Source organism: Plectropomus leopardus, chromosome 17 (assembly GCF_008729295.1).
Source record: "Plectropomus leopardus isolate mb chromosome 17, YSFRI_Pleo_2.0, whole genome shotgun sequence".
Taxonomy (NCBI): Eukaryota; Metazoa; Chordata; class Actinopteri; order Perciformes; family Serranidae; genus Plectropomus; species Plectropomus leopardus.
The window spans coordinates 8,735,197-8,755,811 of NC_056479.1; the positions used below are offsets into that span (position 1 = coordinate 8,735,197).

Sequence of the window (20,615 nt, forward strand, 5' to 3'; positions counted from 1 at the left end):
GTAATTGAGGTGTGTACTTACATTAGATTTGGGTGAATAATATGGCACAGGCTTGAGAAGTCGAAGAGGTAATGGAGGTTTTAAACAATCACCAAGCTTAATACAGGAATCCTACAGCTTAAGGCAAGTTGATTAATTAGGACTCGCGGCCACTGCGGCAAAGAAGTAACCTTCGTACATGGGACACCCACCCTACCAGCTGAGCTGCTGGATGCCACAACATAATTAATTACTTTTTTCTAGTAAACGTTCTTTGTTTTTTTTTTTTCCAAATGTTTATTGTAACATTAAACATGACTTTTATGCAATATATGTAATGTATAACAGGGCAGTGCCAAGTTTGAAAAACATTTTGCAAAAATATTAGTGATGTTGGTTCCACAATCCGATCTGTGTGACTTTAAAGAGGCATTTACTCAAAAATTTAAAACAAAACAGATGTTACCAATTATTTTGTCTTAGCCTGTTAAAGACTTTTGAAAGACTGAAGACATTTTAATACTAATTAAGGCCTTGTTTACAGATTAACAAATTCAATGCAAAGACTTTTTATATTCTGTAGGAACGTTGTATGTAACATTGAAAAATTACAGAAATAATTTGGCTTACACGAATAAAGTCTATGGTCTCTTGGTATGAAAAAGAGAGTCAAAGACAGAAAATGCAAAAAAAGAATTAAGTGTCTTTAATGATATAGGCTACATTTGTACATTTCTACAGCAGACTTTCAGTAAGACTAACTGCCAATTAGAAAAAAGACAGAACGTTTTACCTGTAACAACTGAAAAAATTGAATAAGATGTCAAAGGCTGTGAAATTAAATACTTGATGTAAATATTCAGTTCAGTATTTTGTCCCATTAAATAATAAAAAACATTTAATAGTTTGAACAATCAACGTGAAATATAAATTACATGAAAGCACCATTTCAAGGATGAGGATATTAAAATAAATAATTGGCCTTTCCATATCAAGACAGTACATTTTCATGGTAGTAATGTAAGGCTGTGTAGTCACACTGAACGCTCCTGCCCACTGATGTCAAATGGGTTCAACATACAGTACATCATTACATGAGGGGAATGCTCGCGTGACTTCCACAATCAACAGCAAATAACTCTGCTTACAATATAAACACCTATAAATGTGTAGCTCCATCAGTGACAACAAAACAACTAACTATTGCAGGTGATGCATAACTTTTCTTTCTGCTCTTTCTCTATAGTAATCGTAAACTCCGTAGAAAAAGAAAGACCAAATAAATGACAAAAGTGAGTTACTCTGTGAAAAGATTGTCACTTTTCTTGATGTAAAATGGTAATATCTAAATGTTTCCAACTGGAAGAACTCCCGTCACAAAGAAAGAAAAAGTCACAAGAACATATAAAAGACTGAGGCACAAAGCTGCCTTTTTTAAAACCAATCAATACAAGTACCAGCAACCGACGATGGTGCTCCTGTCTCTACCGCCATACATGGTATAGAAAGTCATACAGCTATGTTACAGTACAGTAAGAGGGCTTTCATTGTTTATGGGGCATGTAGGGTCAAACTCCTATTCACAAATATATTTAATGCTTTGTTTTCTTTATGCAATTTTAATTTGGTTTTCTCAGCAAATTGTAGCAGATACTTAATTTTTTCTTAAAAATCATACAGTAGTTAAAACACGCCGATACTCGCTTTACATAAAATCCTGTACAATTCATTCATACATTAACAGTCCATCAAAATAATGATTTAGAAAAGTGTCAATCAGTCAGTGGGCTTTAATAATTGGTAGACTATGAATTACAGTGTTTACAAAAACATCTTGTGGCAGACTCTATATAATCCCCCTTGAACAAAACAACATCCAAATATATTCTGGGATCCTGTGACTGCAATGGATATAAATCAGTCCGAGTACTGGAGATCTAAGTCCACTGTGCCATCTGTCACCACTAACCTCACCCTCTTGGGTTTTGTGGCACCCATAGAGTGAGAGGATGTAACAGGTCCATAGTGTGACGTGCCTTGGTGTTCCCCGGGCTGGCACTGCTGCTGCATGTCTTTCCTGCAATGTTCATCCTGACCTTTGAGCCCTGAAAATCCACCCAAGGAAAAAGATGCTGGGTTAGACAGCTGGGGTCCACAGGGCTCCAGAACCAGTCGCCCTTGGGTGCCTGATGGCTCCATCAGACAATGGTAGGTGTAGTTTGTCGAGCCTAATCCTGGGTAACCCTCAGCCCCATCCCTGAGACCCAGGGTCAATGAATGATCTCCGCTAAAGTTTAGTACGTAGGGAGGACCTTGATAGCCATAGGGTAAAGAGGCTGAGGATGTTGAGGACTGATTCTTGTTTGCTGGTGCTGGCGTACCAGGAGGTGTACTGTGGGCCACTTGGGGGCTGTTGTGCTGAGGCATGGGTGAGAGAGACGAGCCAAAGCTAAAGTCAAAAGGGTCTTGCTGAGTGTAACATGGCTGGTGCTTGTCTGAGGTCGATGGAGTGGACTTTTTGTCTTGTGATGAATAACTATCAGACACTTTGCTAGGAAAGAAGAAAGGTCTTGGCAGCGTTGAAAGGTTTTTGTATGTCATGTTAGTTTCAACACTTTCATGTTTGTCAGAGGACATCTTACTTCTATGAAAAGACTGAGGAAAAGAGGAGCTTTGTTTGTTGAAATGGGGGTTGGACCTGTTGGGGTTGCTGGAGGAACCAAGATGGCCGACATCTTTTCCAAACCCCTGAATGTTGCCTTTTTGATGGCTGTCTATACCAACAGCTAGTTTCTGACTCTGCTGGGTCTTCTCAATAGCACCTGATTTTGCATTAAGTGTTCTAGACATGACGATGGGGCTGCCAGCAGCCGTGATGTCTTTACAAGGTGCACTATACAAGTTCTGATTCTGGTTCCCGTCCTGAAACTTAAGCACCCTGTGAATAACTGTCGAGGTCTTCTCCTGGAATTTGAAAGGGTTGTCAGGAGGATTGGGAGTTTTCACAGTGAAGAGTTGAGAAGACAAGAATTTGTTGGACATTTGCGATGATGGGACGGACTTAGTCAAGCAGCTCTGGGGCACTCCTCTGACTGTGTTTGGCTGATTACTTGAAAAAGACTGGGATTTATTAGGGATGGCCATACGATGGAAGGGGCCCTGGGTTTTAAGGTTCGACTGAGCTTTTAATTGGCTGGTGCTCGCCTTGACGTTGATGGAGGGTTGGGTTATAGTAATAGGAGTGTGAGATGTAACAGAAGACTGTGTTGCAGCAAGCAACCGAGGCTTGCTGGCTACAGGACTAGACTGAGTTCTGTGGTCTTCTTTGGGCAACCTCATTCCTGGATTTTTACTTAGAATTCGATCCTTAGCGGTGAAGTCAGAGCTGCCGAGGGCTGCAAAACTTAAACTGGGGTTGGGTGGGTTTCTGTCTTTGGAGGTATCCTTTGCATCACATTCCAGAGGAACAGAATCACTTTTGGAAGAAATCAGACCTGGAAAAAACTGCAGATCCTCACTGGTAAAGTTATTTCCTGGACTGGGAGGGCCAAGGTACGGCGTCTCCGTGGTCCATGTGTCAGCTGGGCTGTGAGAGAGGGGACTGCTGAAAGGATCTGTGGGTGGATCTAGTGAACAGAGATCAGATGGGGAAGATGGAAGTATGTTCTGTGGCTGATAATACCCCTCAAAGTTGAGACACTGAAAGTCTAGTATATCGTCGCAGCAGTTTGTAAAGCTGGGCTCACCGGACAGCATGTTATCTGCAGTTGTGAATGGAGGAGACTGGGACGGGGGCTGGATGACAGAATTAGCAGCACTGGAACACGCTGTTGGCTTTTCCAAAGTCTGAGATGAACACAAGCCCTCGGAGAGCCTGGAGAGACTGTTGTCAATTTGTTGGAGAGTGTGACTAAGACAGGGGGTGGGTGTTTCTACAGGCCCACACTTCCGTGTTCTCTCCATTTTGTGCCTCTGTTTCCTTCCTCCGCTGTTCATCTCTGGCCTTTCAGTGACTGCATCTGCAGCCGAGGATATAACTTCAGTTTTACTGTCATTAAGAGGGGAAGACAGCGACAGCGGTGACAGAGACAAGGAAAATGGTGGCGGCTCTGCTTTCAGAAAGGCTGCGTTGCTGTTCAGTCTCTGTAAAGACTCTTCTTTGAGCTTGCAAAAATCAAGACATCCTTTCTTTTGTTTCCCTATAATGTGACCCTTCATCTCGTTCTTAACTTTGGGCTCTACTTTAAGTTGAGTTTGTATGAGCTCTTCTTTGCTATCCACCTCCCAAATATCCTCTGTCTTTCTACGTAGTTTAATTACTGGTAACGGAAAACCATTTGCATCCAATTCAGGCTGCAGTTTCTGTTGTGACCCAGTTTCAAATAAGCAGCAATTCTTTACAAAACGATCCTCAATTTTTGCTTCTTGCCCTGCAGCTGATGTACCACTGTCATTTTTACAACTGCCTACTTTATTTGGCAGCAGTTTGAATCCATCTTGAAGTTCCCTGCCAAGCTTCTCTTTAATTTCTACTTTGTCGTTCTGTGTTTCACTGGGTCCACAAACACCTTCAACATTTTCAAGGTCTTTGTCTGATTTTATATCTGGGAATGCATCTGTGATTTTATTTTCAGTCAGCTTCTCAACCCTTTTTTTCAAATGATGTAATCTGCCCTTTGACTTTTTACTTGCCTGCACATGAGCCTGAGCTGCCTCCATCTCCATGTTTAAAATTGTCACAGAATCCATAATGGCTTTAAAAGGGTCGCATGTCACCGACTCATCTCCCTTTTCTGTTTTTAATGCCATATTTTCCAATCCTGCACTTTGCATTTCCCATACCTTCCCTCTCCTCCTCTTTAAACGAATCTTAAAATCAAGGGCTGGCTTTGTCTCCTCCAAATCACTGTGCTCTTCTACCTCGTCTTCCTGTTCAGATTTACTCTTAGTTTTACCACGCTGCGCTCGGACTACAGAAGGCCCCTCAGCCTGTTTGTACTCTGCAAGCTTATCACTCTCTGGTGTCTGAGCTGTGTCGATGTCACCCTTATCTAATTTACACTTTCGAACTTTTCTCAACACATGGCTTCGCTGAACTTCATTAACTCGGGACCGAAGCACTCGCTTAAAGGAGTTTTGTTTTGTGATCCTTTGGGGATTTAACCTCTGGACCTCTGTTGTCCGAAATCTGCCTTTACAATCTCTTTTCCCTTTGCTGCTCTCCCCTGAACACGCGGTAGGGCCCTGCCTCAGCTCTGCGGTTGACTTTAACTCAGTGCCTTCTTTAGAAGCTTGATCTGAAGCTGAATTCAGACCTTGTTCGGAGTCTATTTCCACAGAACTGCGAAATGTACGTTTTTTCAGAGGTATGTTGGACTGTATGTGTGCCTGTGGATTGGTGTCTGGGTGCGGATTAGTCGTAGCTTTTGCTGAAATCAGTGACTTATGAGGTAGTGGGTTGAGGCTGGGAGCCGGCGGGTAATTATGCCTCTGTGGTGACTGAAGCTGCGAACTATCCTCACTCAACTTAGCCGTCACTGTAGCTGGAACTTCTTTGCTCAAGTGTCCCTTGGTGCTTTGCTTAGTTTCTGCTTTTGTTTTCACTGCTCTTGGTCTCATCTTTCGTCGCCTAATAATCCTCCTCTGCACCGAAAAATGGTATCTGCCTCCATTTATTTCAGTTGTTTCTTCGTCCTTCTCAGCACTTTGCATTTCTTTAGAGGCCGAGGTAGAAAGCCCTGCAATATCTCTGTGTAATCTCTTATCTATACAGGACTTATCTTTTCTTAAAATATCAGACAGAAGAACCTTTGCCTGCTTTATGACAATATCTGCTTCAAACCTACTTACTGGCCGTTTACTAACACTCCTAGTCATTTGTTCTGATAGTTTAACTTCCTCCCCGGCTTTATTTTTAACACACTGTGTGTTATTTTGTCCTCTAGTTCTTTCTGTGGACATTTTACATTCTGACTCTTTCACTGCTTTCAGGGCCATGTTGCTTTCACATTCCACAATTGCACATGCAGCATTTTTATTTTCTTTCTGCCCTTCAATTTTGCTTTGTACAATGTCCTGCTGCTCCTTCTTAATATCATAATTTTCTTCTGACACTGTTTGTATTTCAATAATCTTGACATTTCCACCTTGCTTGTTGTGCGATACATCAACTACAGATTCACTCGATTGCTGCTTCTTTAAATTTACCTTATCGGTGGCCTTGAAAAACATTTCCCTCACCCCTCTGTTACCTTCGGCTGTGCAGCTCTCTGAACTTCCTCCCTGATTCTGCTGTGATCTGGATGCTCTTTTTACTGTGAGAGGTGCCGGTTTGGGACACTGGCTTTGCCTGACCCTTCCTCGTAATACCACTCCCTCTTTCCTGTCTTCAGAAGTCTTTTCTACTTTTACACTTTGCTGCAATGATATCCTTGTTAGGTTGACTCTAAGGTATTGCTTCAGTGATATTAGTGGATTGTCTCCAGCTTTCTTGTGTACATCTGTGACATCCTGACAAACTTCTAAGAGTGATGAAGCTCTGATGGTCTTGTGCTCAGTAGCTGGGGTCTTAGCCGTGTCGAGGACGCAGGATTCAATGTTGCTGCTCTTGTCGCTTTGACTCTCTTCTGCTACTTTATCAGTCTTCCCTTCTTTTATTGCACTACAGGTTTTGTCATTTTTGACAGGGTGACAAAGAGTTGTAGTGTTGGCTGCACTACTGGACCCTGTTTGATGAGTGAGCGTGGTAGTGACCATGCTTCTTGTTCTCGAAGAGTTTTTTTTGGAAGCTGCCTGCCTTTCCACCACTTTGACAGACTTCCCATTAAGGCCTGCGCTATGTCCTGCAGGTCCACTTTCCTGATGAACCGGCATGGTGGAGTTCAGAGTGAAAGGCTTTAGGTTTACCTCACTGCTCGGATTTTCTTCCCCAGTCGAATTCAGTTCACTTATCTTTTCTTTTGGACTCACTTCCTCCAGTTGTTTAAGCAAAGCCCTTTCTTTACTCTTCGGATCCTTACAATTGAGTAAGAAAGCCACTGAGTGGCGCCGTACTCTGATTCTAATGTCTCTCAGAGAAACTTGGGACAAAAGTGGAACTGTCCAACACTGTTTGACAGTGGAGGATTTCAGCGGGTGCTTTCCTGATCGTCTGTGCTTCTCTCGTCTCCACTTCTTTGTTTGATTAAATTTTCTGTTCTTCAAGGCATTTCTCCTCATCTGCTGGGTAAAGGAATTCCTTGAGGGGATGGCTATGAATGAAAGACAACAAAACAAACAGTTGAACTATAAGCTGTTGTATATAAAAGCATATCTCTGTATGTCTACTTATCATAGATGTAATTATTAAAACAATGGAAACACTGACATTCTATTGTATTTAATTATCAAAAAATGAATACAATAATAACATCTGTTAAAAATAAATTCCTAGCTAAAGGTATAATTTGAGTGGCACAATCCCAGCAAAGTGGTGACTGTGGAGAAACATTGTTATTTAAGTGACCAATTTATTAAAGTGCAATCATTAGTTTTCTATTGGGTGAGCCATTTACTGCACAGCAGAAGCCAATGAAACCTGCGGTACTAACAAAGCATGTAATGCCCGGAAAGGCGTGGGACTAAAGTATTCAGGTTGTACAGAGATGACACTGACTGTGAAACGGATTGAACTGGTCTTAGGTTATTTTCTCTTTACCCAGAAATAACCAATCATGTCTTTGGGCCCAAAACACATTGCAGTTACAGTGAGGTAAATCACATGTGCTATGGTTCTACCATATTTTATCCAATACTTAATCACCATGAAATATGAGTATGAGTACTCTTAACGCAAGCAAAAAACAAAAGAAAACGAAAAATGAAACATAAAATTTAAGTTACCCATAAACCCATAAAGTATTGTCAAAAATATCTATTTATCAATACATAGCTGTATGTTTGTATTTATCATCAAATTAAAAAAACGAATTGTATGCCCTTAATGTCAGTCTGATCTGTGGTATCAAAAATTGTATCGAATATTGCTATCTTTCAAGGAATTTTATCAAAGTATTGTGAGAACACTAACATATAAAGTCTTTAGTGACAACATAACTCCTTGCAAACTTGCAGTATAGAGAGTCTATAGCAAAAGAAAAGCTGCTTCTTGCAAATTAAGTGTCAGTGGATAATCACAGGAGAGGTAAATTCACCTCAAAAGATGCAGGGGCTGACATGACATCTAATCAAAACAATATCCCCTGTAGTAATAAATGCATCCAAGGTATAAAAATTTAAAAAACAAACCAAATCTATTCAAGACAAACTATCTGTATGTGGTTCAGTTGTTTATGTTTATCATGTTTGGTGACTCGTTTTGCTTTAGTTACATAAGGATACAAATGCAACTCATAATGCTGAAGGTTTGTGTTGTGAAACTAACAAAAACAAGAGAAAACGGAAGCACCTTAGGATTATGTAAAGATTTAGTCAGCTATGTATGTAAACATATTTGCAGATTTCATGTTATGTTGAATCCTTACATCATGAAGAAGCAGCACAATCGGCTTCATGAAAACAGGCCCAATGTATCTCTGGATTATATTTTAAGCATGCGTTTGACTACATTCGCAGTACATATATAGCTATTCAATCCTCCCATTTGTTTCCAGAGAGTGAAACAAAGTTCATCAGCAGCTAACTCACTGCATTACTCTGATCTTGTTTCAGGTCGACATGATTTTTCAGCAACAGATAATACATGTTTTGAATAGGGCTGACATGATATCATATTTTCACTACCCTTTCACGATTATCATGGCCAAAAAAATTCATGATACAGATATTATTGTGATATTGATATTATGATATCTATAGAGAATCTGAAAGAGGAAAGAAGAAATTAAAACTTTCTTTATTGTGTCTTTTGTCTTTATTTTGTAACTCAAAATATAAGTGTTGCGAAGTGGAAAGGGAGAATGCAAGGAAAGATAAATGATATAAGAAGTGCTGGATTATTTACACGATATTATCATATGAGTATTATCAACATGATATCTATGTTTAATTTTTTAAATATCCCAGTTATTTATAATAGTGGTATATTGCAACATCCCTAGTTTCAACTGAATGACTTTCAACCTAAATTCTATCATGTAAAACACATTAAAAAAAATGATATATCTTTGCAATGATATATTATAGCATTGCAATTTCTAAATCACAACATGACTAAAGTGGTCCCATAGCTGTTTGCACGCTTTCTCCACAGAAATCAGGTGACATTTTTATAAACAAACACAACAAAACAAAAAAAGATTTGTAGTATTCCTCAATCCTATTCAAACAAGTGTCACTTAGCAACAATTTCGAGATGTGAGTTGTGTGTATCATAATGTTAATATTTAAATTTAATTTAATTTTTTAAAAAATTAAATTTCCACAGTCACATTAAATCGTTTAAAAAACATTGCCAGAGTCCAAGGAATAATGTCACAGCAAGATCTTGAAAGGCTCACCCATGCCTTTGTTTCCAGTAGGTTAGATAACTGCAACAGTCTGTTTGTAGGCCTTTCAAAACAAGCTGTTCAGCAACTTCAGCTTATTCATAATGCTGCTGCAAGAGTCGTGACAAAAACTAGGAAATATGACCGTACTACTCCAGTCCTAAAATCCTTACACTGGCTACCTGTCACTCAAAGAACTGACTTTAAAATCTCACTGCTTGTCTACAAATCAATCTGTGGCTCAGCGCCAAAATATATCTCTGACATGCTTGTGACATATGAACCCTCAAGGACCCTCAGAACATCAGGGGCCGGCCTACTGAGCGCCTCAAGAGTCAGAACTAAAAATGGTGAAGCAGCATTTTGTTATTATGCAGCACAAACCTGGAATAACCTCCCAGATGAGGTTCGTCAAGCCCAGACTCTGATCACTTTTAAGGCAAAGCTAAAGAACATTACTTTTTCACACTGCCTACTCACCTGCTGACGACCAACTTGTTTTTAAATTTGATTTAAATAATTTTAAATTATCTTTTTATCTTTGCACCTCTTGTCTGCACTTTTTTGTAGTCATTTAGTAATTGATTTCAACTTGTTTATCTTATCTCTTTCTCTTTTATAGTAAATCTGTATCTTTAATTATGTCTTTATATTTTATTACTCTGTAAAGCACTTTGAATCCCTGCGTATGAAATGTGCTATACAAATAAAGCTGCCTTGCCTTGCCCTAAAATTACCTGTATGATGTAATACATGCAGGCAAGTGCTTAAATGTGACTTTAAAGACATATTCAATTTTATTGTCCTGATTTTGATGTATGATGGTTTTAAAACTGGAATTCTAGCCAGGTTTGAACAAATTTTATTCTGAGTGGACCTTAATGAATGAGCAGTGTTGGTTGTCCCAACAGCTTTCAATTTGATGGTGCATTTAACAGCTGCTGAAGTGATGAGGCAGGCTGTTGAGCTTTTAGTATTACAAGCAGTTATTCTTCACGTTACTGCTGTATAATTGCATTTGTACAGCTAATATTCCTGTTTGTTGGTTTTGAGCCACTTCTGTGGTGCTGAGAGGGCTTTTATAAGCCAGCAGCGTAACTCCTATGTTTGAATTTGCTGCCTGTCAATATTTATTGTTACTTTCATTTTAACAGTACTAAATCCTGAAGCAGTTACCTTTAAAGATACCTGAGTGTATTCCTGGTATTATCGGCCTTGTAGGAAAGTGACCCTTCTCTCTGTGATGACGAAGATATCTCTCTCTCAAGCGGTACTTTTGTCCAACAGCATCCTTTGTTTCTTCACATTCAGGCTGCTTCCCTCTGTGTTTGAAGTGACCCTCTCCATTCCTACAGTGCAGTTAAGACAACAAAATGAAATTCAAGTTAAAAGAGTATTTTCACATCTGATGCAGAAAATCTTCAGTTCTGAGCAAAAAGCAAGCTACAATAAAGACAATGTCTGATCAGATGATGGACACACCTCTCACAGGTGCAGCATTCACACATTTCATTGCCTTCCCCAAAAAAGCTGGCACCATAGTAACACGTGATCTCCTCCCCAGGTGAGATGGGTCGAATCACTTCAACACATGCGATATTCTTCTCCCCAGGGATGAACTGGGCGGGTGAAAAGGGGAAAGACAAAACACAGCAAAAGACAAAGACAAAGGTTGGTTGGCCCATGGGATAACATTAACACATTAACACAGAGCAGTTAGGAAACAGAAGAGTACAACTCTGTACCTAAAATACAGTTTTCAATGTGCAAAATTTCACAATAAGTCTGTGTAAGCATCTGTCAAAGTAATATTTTCAACTTGTCTAATCTCTTAAGTGCATGTGATGAACATATATGGATAATTACCTTGCAGTTTGGTTTGCAGTCTTCAACCCAGAAGGACAAAGACAGAAAAACAGATAAAAGATTTCAAGTTATTAATTAAATCACAGCGATGAATAAAGGACTTGACATTTTGTTGATCAGCTGGCTTGTAATGAATTCATTTTGCAAAAGGCTCAAAGGCTAAGCTGATTAACTCTCAAACATTATTAACAGATCTTGTCAGGCGCTGCCCTCTGAGTGGACGGAAGATTTAACTCAAATTTCACTGGACCTTTTGGACACATTACAATTCAGCTCACACCACAGCCTGACATGGGATCTGTGAAGAGTGAGCTGTTTGTCCTTATCTATTATAATGACTTCTATGATTGACCAAATGTTCATGCAATATAATTATGAAACAAAAAAAAATCATTACACACTGGGAATGGCTTCAACAAGTTTTTTTTGCCTATTAACTTCCAGATTATTTTTGTGATTTATCATTTGGTCTATAAAAATGTCAATAAGTATTGAAAAATGTTCATCACAACTACCTACATCTCAGCTGGCATGTTTCATTCAACCAGAAGTCCAAAACCCTAAATCATTTGATTTATAATTACAGAAGACTATAAAAACAGTAAATTACCATATTTTAGAAGAGGTATTTGTTTTTGTTATAATTCTTTATCAAATCGTTGTTAAGCAATTTCCCACTAAACAACTATTTGTTTCAGCTCTGCACTGAACTGTTTCGATTTGTACAATTATTTATGATTCAGATATAGTTGTGGCTACATAGCACATTCACCACTACTTTTAAATTAATGAAATTTTTTGTATGGTGCAAAAGCAGTTTAAAATGAATCTGTGTTTTTACTAAACAGTATGCGACATCCTTTTTGCTACTACTGCTGCAGGTAGTGGTGAAATAATGGTCATGAAATGAGATATCAAAGCAAATTGGTGAATTTGTGAAGTCAAAAATACATAAATACATAAAGCCAAGTCAGTCCTGTCATCTAAAGATAATGAAGAAAAAAAAATAACTTGTGACACATTTGATTAATTTCAGAGACTCATATCCCTTACTGGAATTCAAAACTTCAATTTTGTACTTCAGTAAATCACAAAACAAAAAAAGTTGCTGAGATTTTCAACCAAAATATGAATGTATGAAATAAAGTGGTTTATCAGCACAACATGTGTTGAAAGGAGTTATGCTCATTCAACAGGCAAAAATTAAAGATACACAATGCAGGATTTTCCTGAAAAAAAAAAAACAATACATAGACTTTTACAGTAGCAATCACTCTCAATTATCACTTATGATCCACTAGAGGTGTGTCACAGTGTATTTTTCTGCAGGGATTCTGCCCTCTGCTCATATTTTCTTATATATTTTTGCTGTGTTCAGGATGTTCCTGGGCACAGTGCACAAGTGAGGTCTAGACTTTATAAGAAGGTAGTTACCAGGTGCCATACCGTGAGCAGCACACAAAACAGAGGAAGCAATGAAAATCGCAGACATAGTGCCAAAATTACAGAAATGTAGCGAGGCAAAACGAGTGAATCAGAGGGTGGATTTTACTTTAGCTGGCAATACTGTTTACAAACAATAACTGACAGTTCCTGCATAGTATACCTTTAAGTACCACACTCATGGGGGACAATTTGTCATGGGAAATAACAAGAAAAGATAGAGTAGTGAGTATTAATCTGATCACTGCAGGAACACGAGAACAGACTCCATATCTACAGGTTTCAGAGTGTGGAAATGTTAATCCAGTTCCTAAACATTTGCTCTAGGATATTAAAAAAAATCAAACTTTCACAATGCGCATGTGAATGCTGTACTTGCATGACAAATAAAGTCATGTTTGACCATATCAATTGCAAAGATATTTGGATACACAACTTAAAGGTTTGCTTTCACATAAAAAATAGCATTTTGTGAGTCTTTCGTATTAAGCATCATAACTGAAACCACAGGCCTTTCAGTATGTATGTCAGTAATCAAATATTATTAGAAAACAAATGACTATGACTTAAGTGTTGTGTAGTGTGACCGAATTGAATAAAAGGCCTGTCAATCAGTTTGAGAGTGATAGCTGATTCTAGTGTTGTGTTCTGACTCTTTATTTGGTTTTCATCTTTTTGTTGCCATTCAGATCACAGACTGTGCCTTTAAAAACTTAGTCCTGGCAGGTGAAAATGTTCTCTTGATGAGACTCACAAGCGATCACTCCAATCAGCTATGAACATTTTGAATTGGTAAATCTGTGTGTGTGTGTGTGTGTGTGTGTGTGTGTGTGTGTGTGTGTGTGTGCTGGGAAAGAATGAGTCATGAATGCAAACAAACTCACCATGGTTAATGAAAGCTGCAGGCCCCAGCCAGAGCTGAGCGCAGCGTTTGCGTGTGGAATACATCACACTGAAGTCATTGACTCCTGCCCTCAGCACAGCGCTGTCTGCGGGGCTCAGCTCTGCTATGCAGCCCAGCAGGACCTCCACCCGCTCACCTACAAACCTGCCGAGCAACAATTCAAGCATTACATATCTACAATATAAAAAGAAAAAATGTCCAGGAAATGCAGCAGCTATTGTCAAGCTACATGCTGCCTTGACAAACACAATGTGTTTATATGAGTGATTACCAGTGCCTCGTTGAGGTTATCTTTGCTCCGTTGGTCTCTGAGGAGTATCTGTCACAGGACTCTATCTTGATGCCGCTATCCAACAGGAAGGCACCGAGGTAGCGATATACCTGCAGAAATTACAGATAGTTAAGATTGTGCCCTCGCGTTTAAGTGACAAATTCAAGAATTTATGGTAGCTGTCTATGAAACTAACACAGTTACCAAAATAGGGAGACTTCAAAGTCTTCAAAGAACAAATGTCATCATACATTTTTAAAGCACTGTGTCTAAACAAATTTAAATTAGTGATTTTGTGTGACATTGTTTTTTATCTATACTGATATCTAAGCTTGAACATACATGTTGTCTCAGCAGCTCCTGTCGATGGCCTCCCAAAGCACTGAAGTAGTCACCAGCCGGTTCGCCCACTGTCAGTGCCTCGAACGTAGCATTGAAGTCATGCGTACGCTGAAAGCGCAGCAGGGTCTCTTTGAGGTTACCCCATCGCCGGATCTCTGGTGGAGGACTAGAGAAAAAGCAGATAACAGCATAAAAAGCAGAAACAGTCACAGGACAAAGTCTGAGCACAGTGTGTTTTAGTCTAAGGCATGTCCGTGTAAAATGCTAATTTGGTTTAAGTAGAATTTTAGAAATAGATTTCAGGTGACTGCCTCACCAGATGTACTTGAAATCAACAAAACACATTTTTGAGTGATCAGAAGAAGATACAAGATTAAAAAATGAATGCTTAAATTTATCAAGGATTGGCACTTTTGTAACTGTCACTGATTTATTATTACTTAATGTGTTTGGAGAATATAAGATCAGATAAACACGAAAAGCAGTAACTGCTTAAATATCAATGGACTAGGGCAAAATGATCATCACAAAAATGTTGTAATGGTGACTGATTAATGTGCATCTTTCCCAATGCAATTCTTTAATTGTATTTCAGTATTCTTATTTGACAGAAAACTTGCATCAGCATGTTTTAATACACTTATAAATAAAAATGGCTTCATATAAACAGATCTTTAAATAAAAATAACTAATAATCTATAATCATTATTATATAAAAATAGTAGACATTTCCCTCCTATTGCATCACACTTGCAGGTGGCTGGCAGCCACAAAACATTGGAAACAGAAAGAATCAGTCACAGCATAACAAAAGAAAAAAAACGTATGTCATTGGTCATACTGCTTTCATGTGAATATAGGAGCTCGTATGAGCATCTTGTCTATTTTCCCTGAAGTCAAAATGTCAAAAGCGATACAGTATGTGTCCTCCAGTTGTTGTGTTGAGCTAGGAAAAAGTTTCCGATACAACTATGTTAAGTGTAAAAGCCCTTGACAGTGTGCAAGAACTGCTATGAACTGTGGATCTGTCTTTTTTAACAGATGTAGGACAGTAAGCAACTGTTATATGATTCCATACATCATTTTCCGATTCAAGAATGTTAACCTTATGGACAGGTCTGGTTGTCATAACATTCTCATACATGTCCCACTGAACATATACATAGTCAGAGCAGAGAAAGAAAGAATAACACTGTACTGATGTGGGAACCTCTAAGATATATCCTAACTAATTGTTAAACAATTGTTAAAGTACTAATGTGATCATGTCCTAAGTAGACTGTAAGATTTGTTGTGATGGTGTTTAAACTGACATTTCATGAGCAACAGATTACCTGATGTTCATTTTATGGGTGCTGAAACCCAACAAAGGGTCCAGCACCAAACCCGTGGCCAAGTCATCTGTCTCACACAGCTCCTTCACACTCATTCTAGTGCATCCATCCATTGCCTCCCACCATCAGCATGCTGCAAACAGAGAGTCAAAGTAAAGCTATGGCAGCAACAACAACAAACCACAATCATATATGAATTGTGCATTTTAGCAAATCCAGCAAATGACATAACAATACAAGTGTTAACATTAGTTACTTGCTCACTTGTCTAAGTAGGCTCACAACCCCATCATGCAATTCTGATTTTCTGTATTTTATATTCTGTGTTTACAATATCTGGTAAACAGTAATGTTACATGTCAGTTAGGGATGTGAGTAATACATAATTTAGCTGTATAATACATTTTTTATGGTTTGAATACACACTGTAAACATTTAAGTATTTGTAAAACAATCCATGCGTGATGTACCCGTTTGTCACTGCTTGTAGCTTGTGCATTGTAGTCAAATGTTTGTTTGTGCAGAGTCTTTATCAGATAAATTGACCATATAAGGAATGTGACTGCTATATGTTACTCTCAGTACACTTGGACATTAAAAGACATAACATCTAAAAATAAGGACAACAAAGCTCAACAAGGTAAACATAAACACTTGACTACTATGTACATATATATAGATATATTAAAAAACAAACAAACGAAAACAGTGACATTCACAGAAAATAAGATAAAAGTGCAAAACTATGGAATTACTGACGTAAGAGTTAACTGTAAATACGTGAGGTAGCGGGATCTGGCAGTGTAAAACGTGCTTATTTACACTGACGGTGATTATATTTACAAGTTAAAAACAGTGTATGTAAACTATAATAATACATAATTTGCAGATACAGCATTACAGTGGTTACTTGCCCACTTGACCCACTACAGATCCTCAACCCTGTCAAATCCAGTTTACTCTATTTGCAATGTTTACCACTATATGGTAACGTTATGTGTGTGTTAGGAATGCGACTGAGCGCACATTAGCTTAGCATGACATCTTGCTGGGAAAATATACGAGGTTATCAGCTGAGGACTGAGGTAGCTAACATTTTGTAGCACTAGCAGGTCTGCAGCTAACGTAACATGACTGCATGAGATCGCTGCTGAACTGTGAAGCAGTATGCACTCGCGGTGATGCATGGTGACACTGAGGTTTTGGAGAAAAATACCTGGGAGTCTTTTGTAGTCAACGAAAGTGTCGTCAGATAGACAATTTATCGCCTGGCTCGAGAAAGTTAGCCTAGCAACACAACCAGCTAGCTTTCCGCCGTCTTGCTGGCTAGCCCGGGCAGCCGCGTACGAAAATGGAGTCTCCTCGTCACTTATGGAATTTGTTGGTTTGCTGACGACTGTGAATCCCAGGATGAATTACAAAAGGCAGAAATGCGCCAGACACGATGACAAACTATCTTAAAAAATGAATATGATAAATGGCTAGCTGAGTAGCTTTGCACAACGTTCAATACGCTCGTCTAGTAGCAAAAGTTGATGGGGAACGTCCAGTGCAACCGAACCCTGAATGACCACGCCCACGCGGTGTGCTATTGGCTGAGCTCAAGGTCAATTTTACAAATCAAGTGTTTCACGCTCTGTGATTGGTCAGATGTTTTTAATGGGTGGAGCCATGCGGTTAGGTTTACTATGTTGATACAGAGCAGAGGTGATTATTTCCCTCAGTACAGTGGCCTCTATTTGGCTGCTACAAAGCATCTCGCGTAATCACTCACACGAATAGCCACCACTACAGAGGAGGGATGCTGTCACCAGGAGCGAGACCAAAATCTGCATGCTACTGAATGATACTAACATATTTAGCGTCTACTGTAAATTGGATCTGTCACTCTTTATATGCAGTAACATTTATCTCCCCACCAATTCCTTTTTTATATGTAGTTTTAAAATGTGTCAAATATTTATAGCCTAATAAATGTCTTAAATTATAGATTAAGATCTTCTATATTACAAAAACAGAATGATGCAAATTATATAGACCTACATAATGGTGCATGTGCTCGATTTTACTATGTTCTGAAGTAAACAACTTCTACAGGGACCAGACTGTAAGACAAAAAGAAACAAAAAAATTAAAATGCTCAAAATTATTCTTTAATTGTTATATAGACCATGTAAACTCTATCATAATATATTCTAATACCATGTATTGTACATTTTTATTTATAAAGGCTATGAAGAACAACTATAGTTTTTTTTATTTTATTTTATTATTTAGGCCTACTTATTTATTTTATTACTTTTATAATTTACTGTGTGTCCCCAATGTAGGCTATTTCTCCACCCTGTTTCTAACTTTTCACAAAAAAGTACAAATCTACATTTCCATTAAGACCATTCTCAAGGAGGGAGCTCAAATGAGTAAAGTATGCATCAACTGAGCATAAACATCCGCTTGTTGGTTGTTGTTGTTGTTTCATATTTCATGATTTTCATGATTTTCACACTCTTACATTCAGCCCCATTAGGCAAAATTATAAGGAAAGTTAGATGGTAGCTAAATTAGGTCTAAAAACAATATAAATCAATTCACCCATAAGGATTATTATTTGAGTTTGAGATCTTTTTTAAGTCACTGGACCGAAATACCGCTGAACAACAGGAATGACCCAGATGTCTAATAGCGGGGGTTGTCAAGAACAATTGTTATATGATTAAAATTGTAATTGGTGAGTAACTCAATATCCTGGGATTCGTGTTTCAGAGAGGTACAATTTAATTTGGGATGAACAATTTATTACAATTTGCAGACTGCAATTACAGATTAAGCAATGAGCTTTTATACTAAGCCACTTGTGGTCCAAGTTAATGGGTCAACCATTCTTTAGATATTGGTCATAAAAATGTAAATAACATTACTGTGTCGGCACATCCACATAAGCATTTACAAAGTTGAGTTGTTGTCTAGTGTTAGTATATTTATTGAATGACCCATCAGTCAGTTTGAAAGAGATAAAATATTCCAATCTTCCTGTGTGACTTTGGGCTTTGTTTACATTTGGATCTCAGATTCTGACTTTAAAGGTTCAAAGTTAACTTAGTTTAAAGTGCAGAGTTACATATCTTTGATGCCTGATGCACACGTTCCTATCCTTGAATAACAAATGAACCTCTGGAATCTAGGGTGTCAAAGTCCAGGTTGATAGATTGGGCCCTCTTTTTGAAAATAGACATAAAAAGAAATTCTCTCCTTATATGACTTTAAGAATTAGTTATGTAGTTGTGTGTTGACCTAAGAGACATTGTTTGCATTACCACTGTGAAGCAGATCAAGATCTGTTCTTTATTCATTCTAAATTTTTGCAATTCTATTTTCAGATGCACAAATTAATATATCCACACTCATATTGTAGAGTGAAACTATTTAGATTGCTCCACCTTCAAGGGAAATTTTACCCAGAGCTGCCAAGTAAGAAAAAGTTGAAAAATGGGATTTTGCCAACATCTCGCCTTGAGTGTTATAATTTCTTGGAAATCACAAAGCCCAATTAGAAAAGAAATCTAGTGCTACTGCATATTTTAAATGATATTACGGCACTGAAGACTTGAAGTGAAAGTAAACATAACTCTGTCTTCACAAAGGCTCAGCTGAGGTATTCAATGTGGCTGTGAGAATTCATCCATCATAGTTTATGGCCCAGTTTTACACAGTTATCAATTAGCCTAAAGAAACGGCTGCACTTCCAGTCACCCAGTCTGTCAAGCTCCTGAAGTTTGCGGATGACACCGCCCTCATTGGGATTCATCTTGGGGGGAACAGAACAAACCTGGAGCTCAACACTCTTAAGACAGTGGAGATGGTTGTTGATTTACAGATGAATGCAGCCCCACCCACCTCCATCACCCTGTATGACTCCCCGGCTGACTATGTGGAGTCCTTCCACTTCCTGAGCTCCATCATCCTCAAGTAGGAGATCAACATCAGCTAGCTCATCAAAAAAGCACAACAGAGGATATACTTCCTGCCGCAGATGAAGAACAAGCTCATCCTGCAAAGACATTAATGGTGCACTTCTACACTCCCATCAGTGAGCTCATCCTCACTTTTCCATCACCATCTGATACGCTGCTGCCACCGCCAAGGACAAGGGCATACTGCAGCGTATCATTTGCCCCACTGAGAAGGTGATAGGCTGCAATCTGCCATCCCTCCAGGACCTGCAAGCCTCCAACACCCCGAGGCAGGCAGGAAATGACTGTGGCTGACCCCTCCCACCCAGACACAATCTCTTTGAAGCACTCCCATGAGGCAGGAGGCCATGGTCCATCAGGACCAAAACCTCATGCCACAAAAACAGTTCCTTCCCAAGGGCAGCTGGCCTCATCAGAAAGGCCCAGGACCCCATTTGACACTGACTCTTCCCCTTCCCCAAAGACCCTATCTATATACCTTACATTAATGCACACCTTTCAGACTATTCCTTTGTACATCGTGCATTTTTTCCCCCCCTAGGACAAATTGGCACATTTCTGCTCAATCTATCGTTTCTGAAAACTGCACAACTTTTTTATTTTGATTCAAATATATTGTGCATACTCTTTAATAGTATTTTTTCATGTCTATTATAAATGTATTCATTTCCATATTTAGATTTCTTGTTTTTTGCAACACTTGCTTTACTTCTAATTTGATTTTCTCACTATTTTTATATCATGCAGCAATACACCAAAGGAAATTCGTTGTATGTTAAAACCTATTTGGCTATAAACCAGATCCTGATTCTGATTCTCCACTTCCTTAGCGGGCATGCACCTTGTTAAGACTCTCCTGACAATCAGAAAACAGTTAATGTCCAGTCTCTTTAAGTATTTTGACCTGTTCATATACTTATATAGTCAGTTAACACCACCCACGCTTCACGCTTGTTCAGCTTTTTAAAAAATGTCTCCTATTAGAACACTGCACACCCGCGATCTGATGGTGCTGTCTGG

At 38.7% G+C, this 20,615-nt stretch overlaps 1 protein-coding gene across 2 annotated transcripts; it reads right to left on the bottom strand.

The window, feature by feature from the left end:
* Positions 1–662: 662 nt before the first annotated feature.
* kmt5c (lysine methyltransferase 5C) lies at positions 663–17,172 on the bottom strand. Of its 2 annotated transcripts, none has more exons than XM_042504854.1 (9): positions 16,841–17,172; positions 15,625–15,757; positions 14,291–14,456; positions 13,949–14,058; positions 13,658–13,821; positions 11,331–11,350; positions 10,947–11,083; positions 10,653–10,813; positions 663–7,229 (listed from the first exon to the last, which is right to left on the bottom strand). In XM_042504854.1, the coding sequence occupies exons 2-9, from the start codon at positions 15,735–15,737 to the stop codon at positions 1,897–1,899; spliced, it is 6,204 nt and encodes a 2,067-aa protein (XP_042360788.1). In that variant the 5' UTR covers positions 15,738–15,757; positions 16,841–17,172; the 3' UTR covers positions 663–1,896. The 2 variants fall into 2 exon arrangements, with proteins under 2 accessions (XP_042360788.1, XP_042360787.1); XM_042504853.1 differs by having other exon boundaries at positions 10,641–10,813.
* Between the last annotated feature and the right edge of the window lie 3,443 nt (positions 17,173–20,615).

Excerpts from the sequence above, each read along its gene's own strand:
- kmt5c (XM_042504853.1), bottom strand. The coding sequence starts at position 15,737 with ATGGATGGATGCACTAGAATGAGTGTGAAGGAGCTGTGTGAGACAGAT. Across the intron at positions 11,084-11,330 it reads ACTGCAAACCAAACTGCAAG|TTCATCCCTGGGGAGAAGAA; the intron begins GTAATTATCCAT and ends TCACCCGCCCAG. Across the intron at positions 7,230-10,640 it reads ACACTCAGGTATCTTTAAAG|CCATCCCCTCAAGGAATTCC; the intron begins GTAACTGCTTCA and ends TTTCATTCATAG.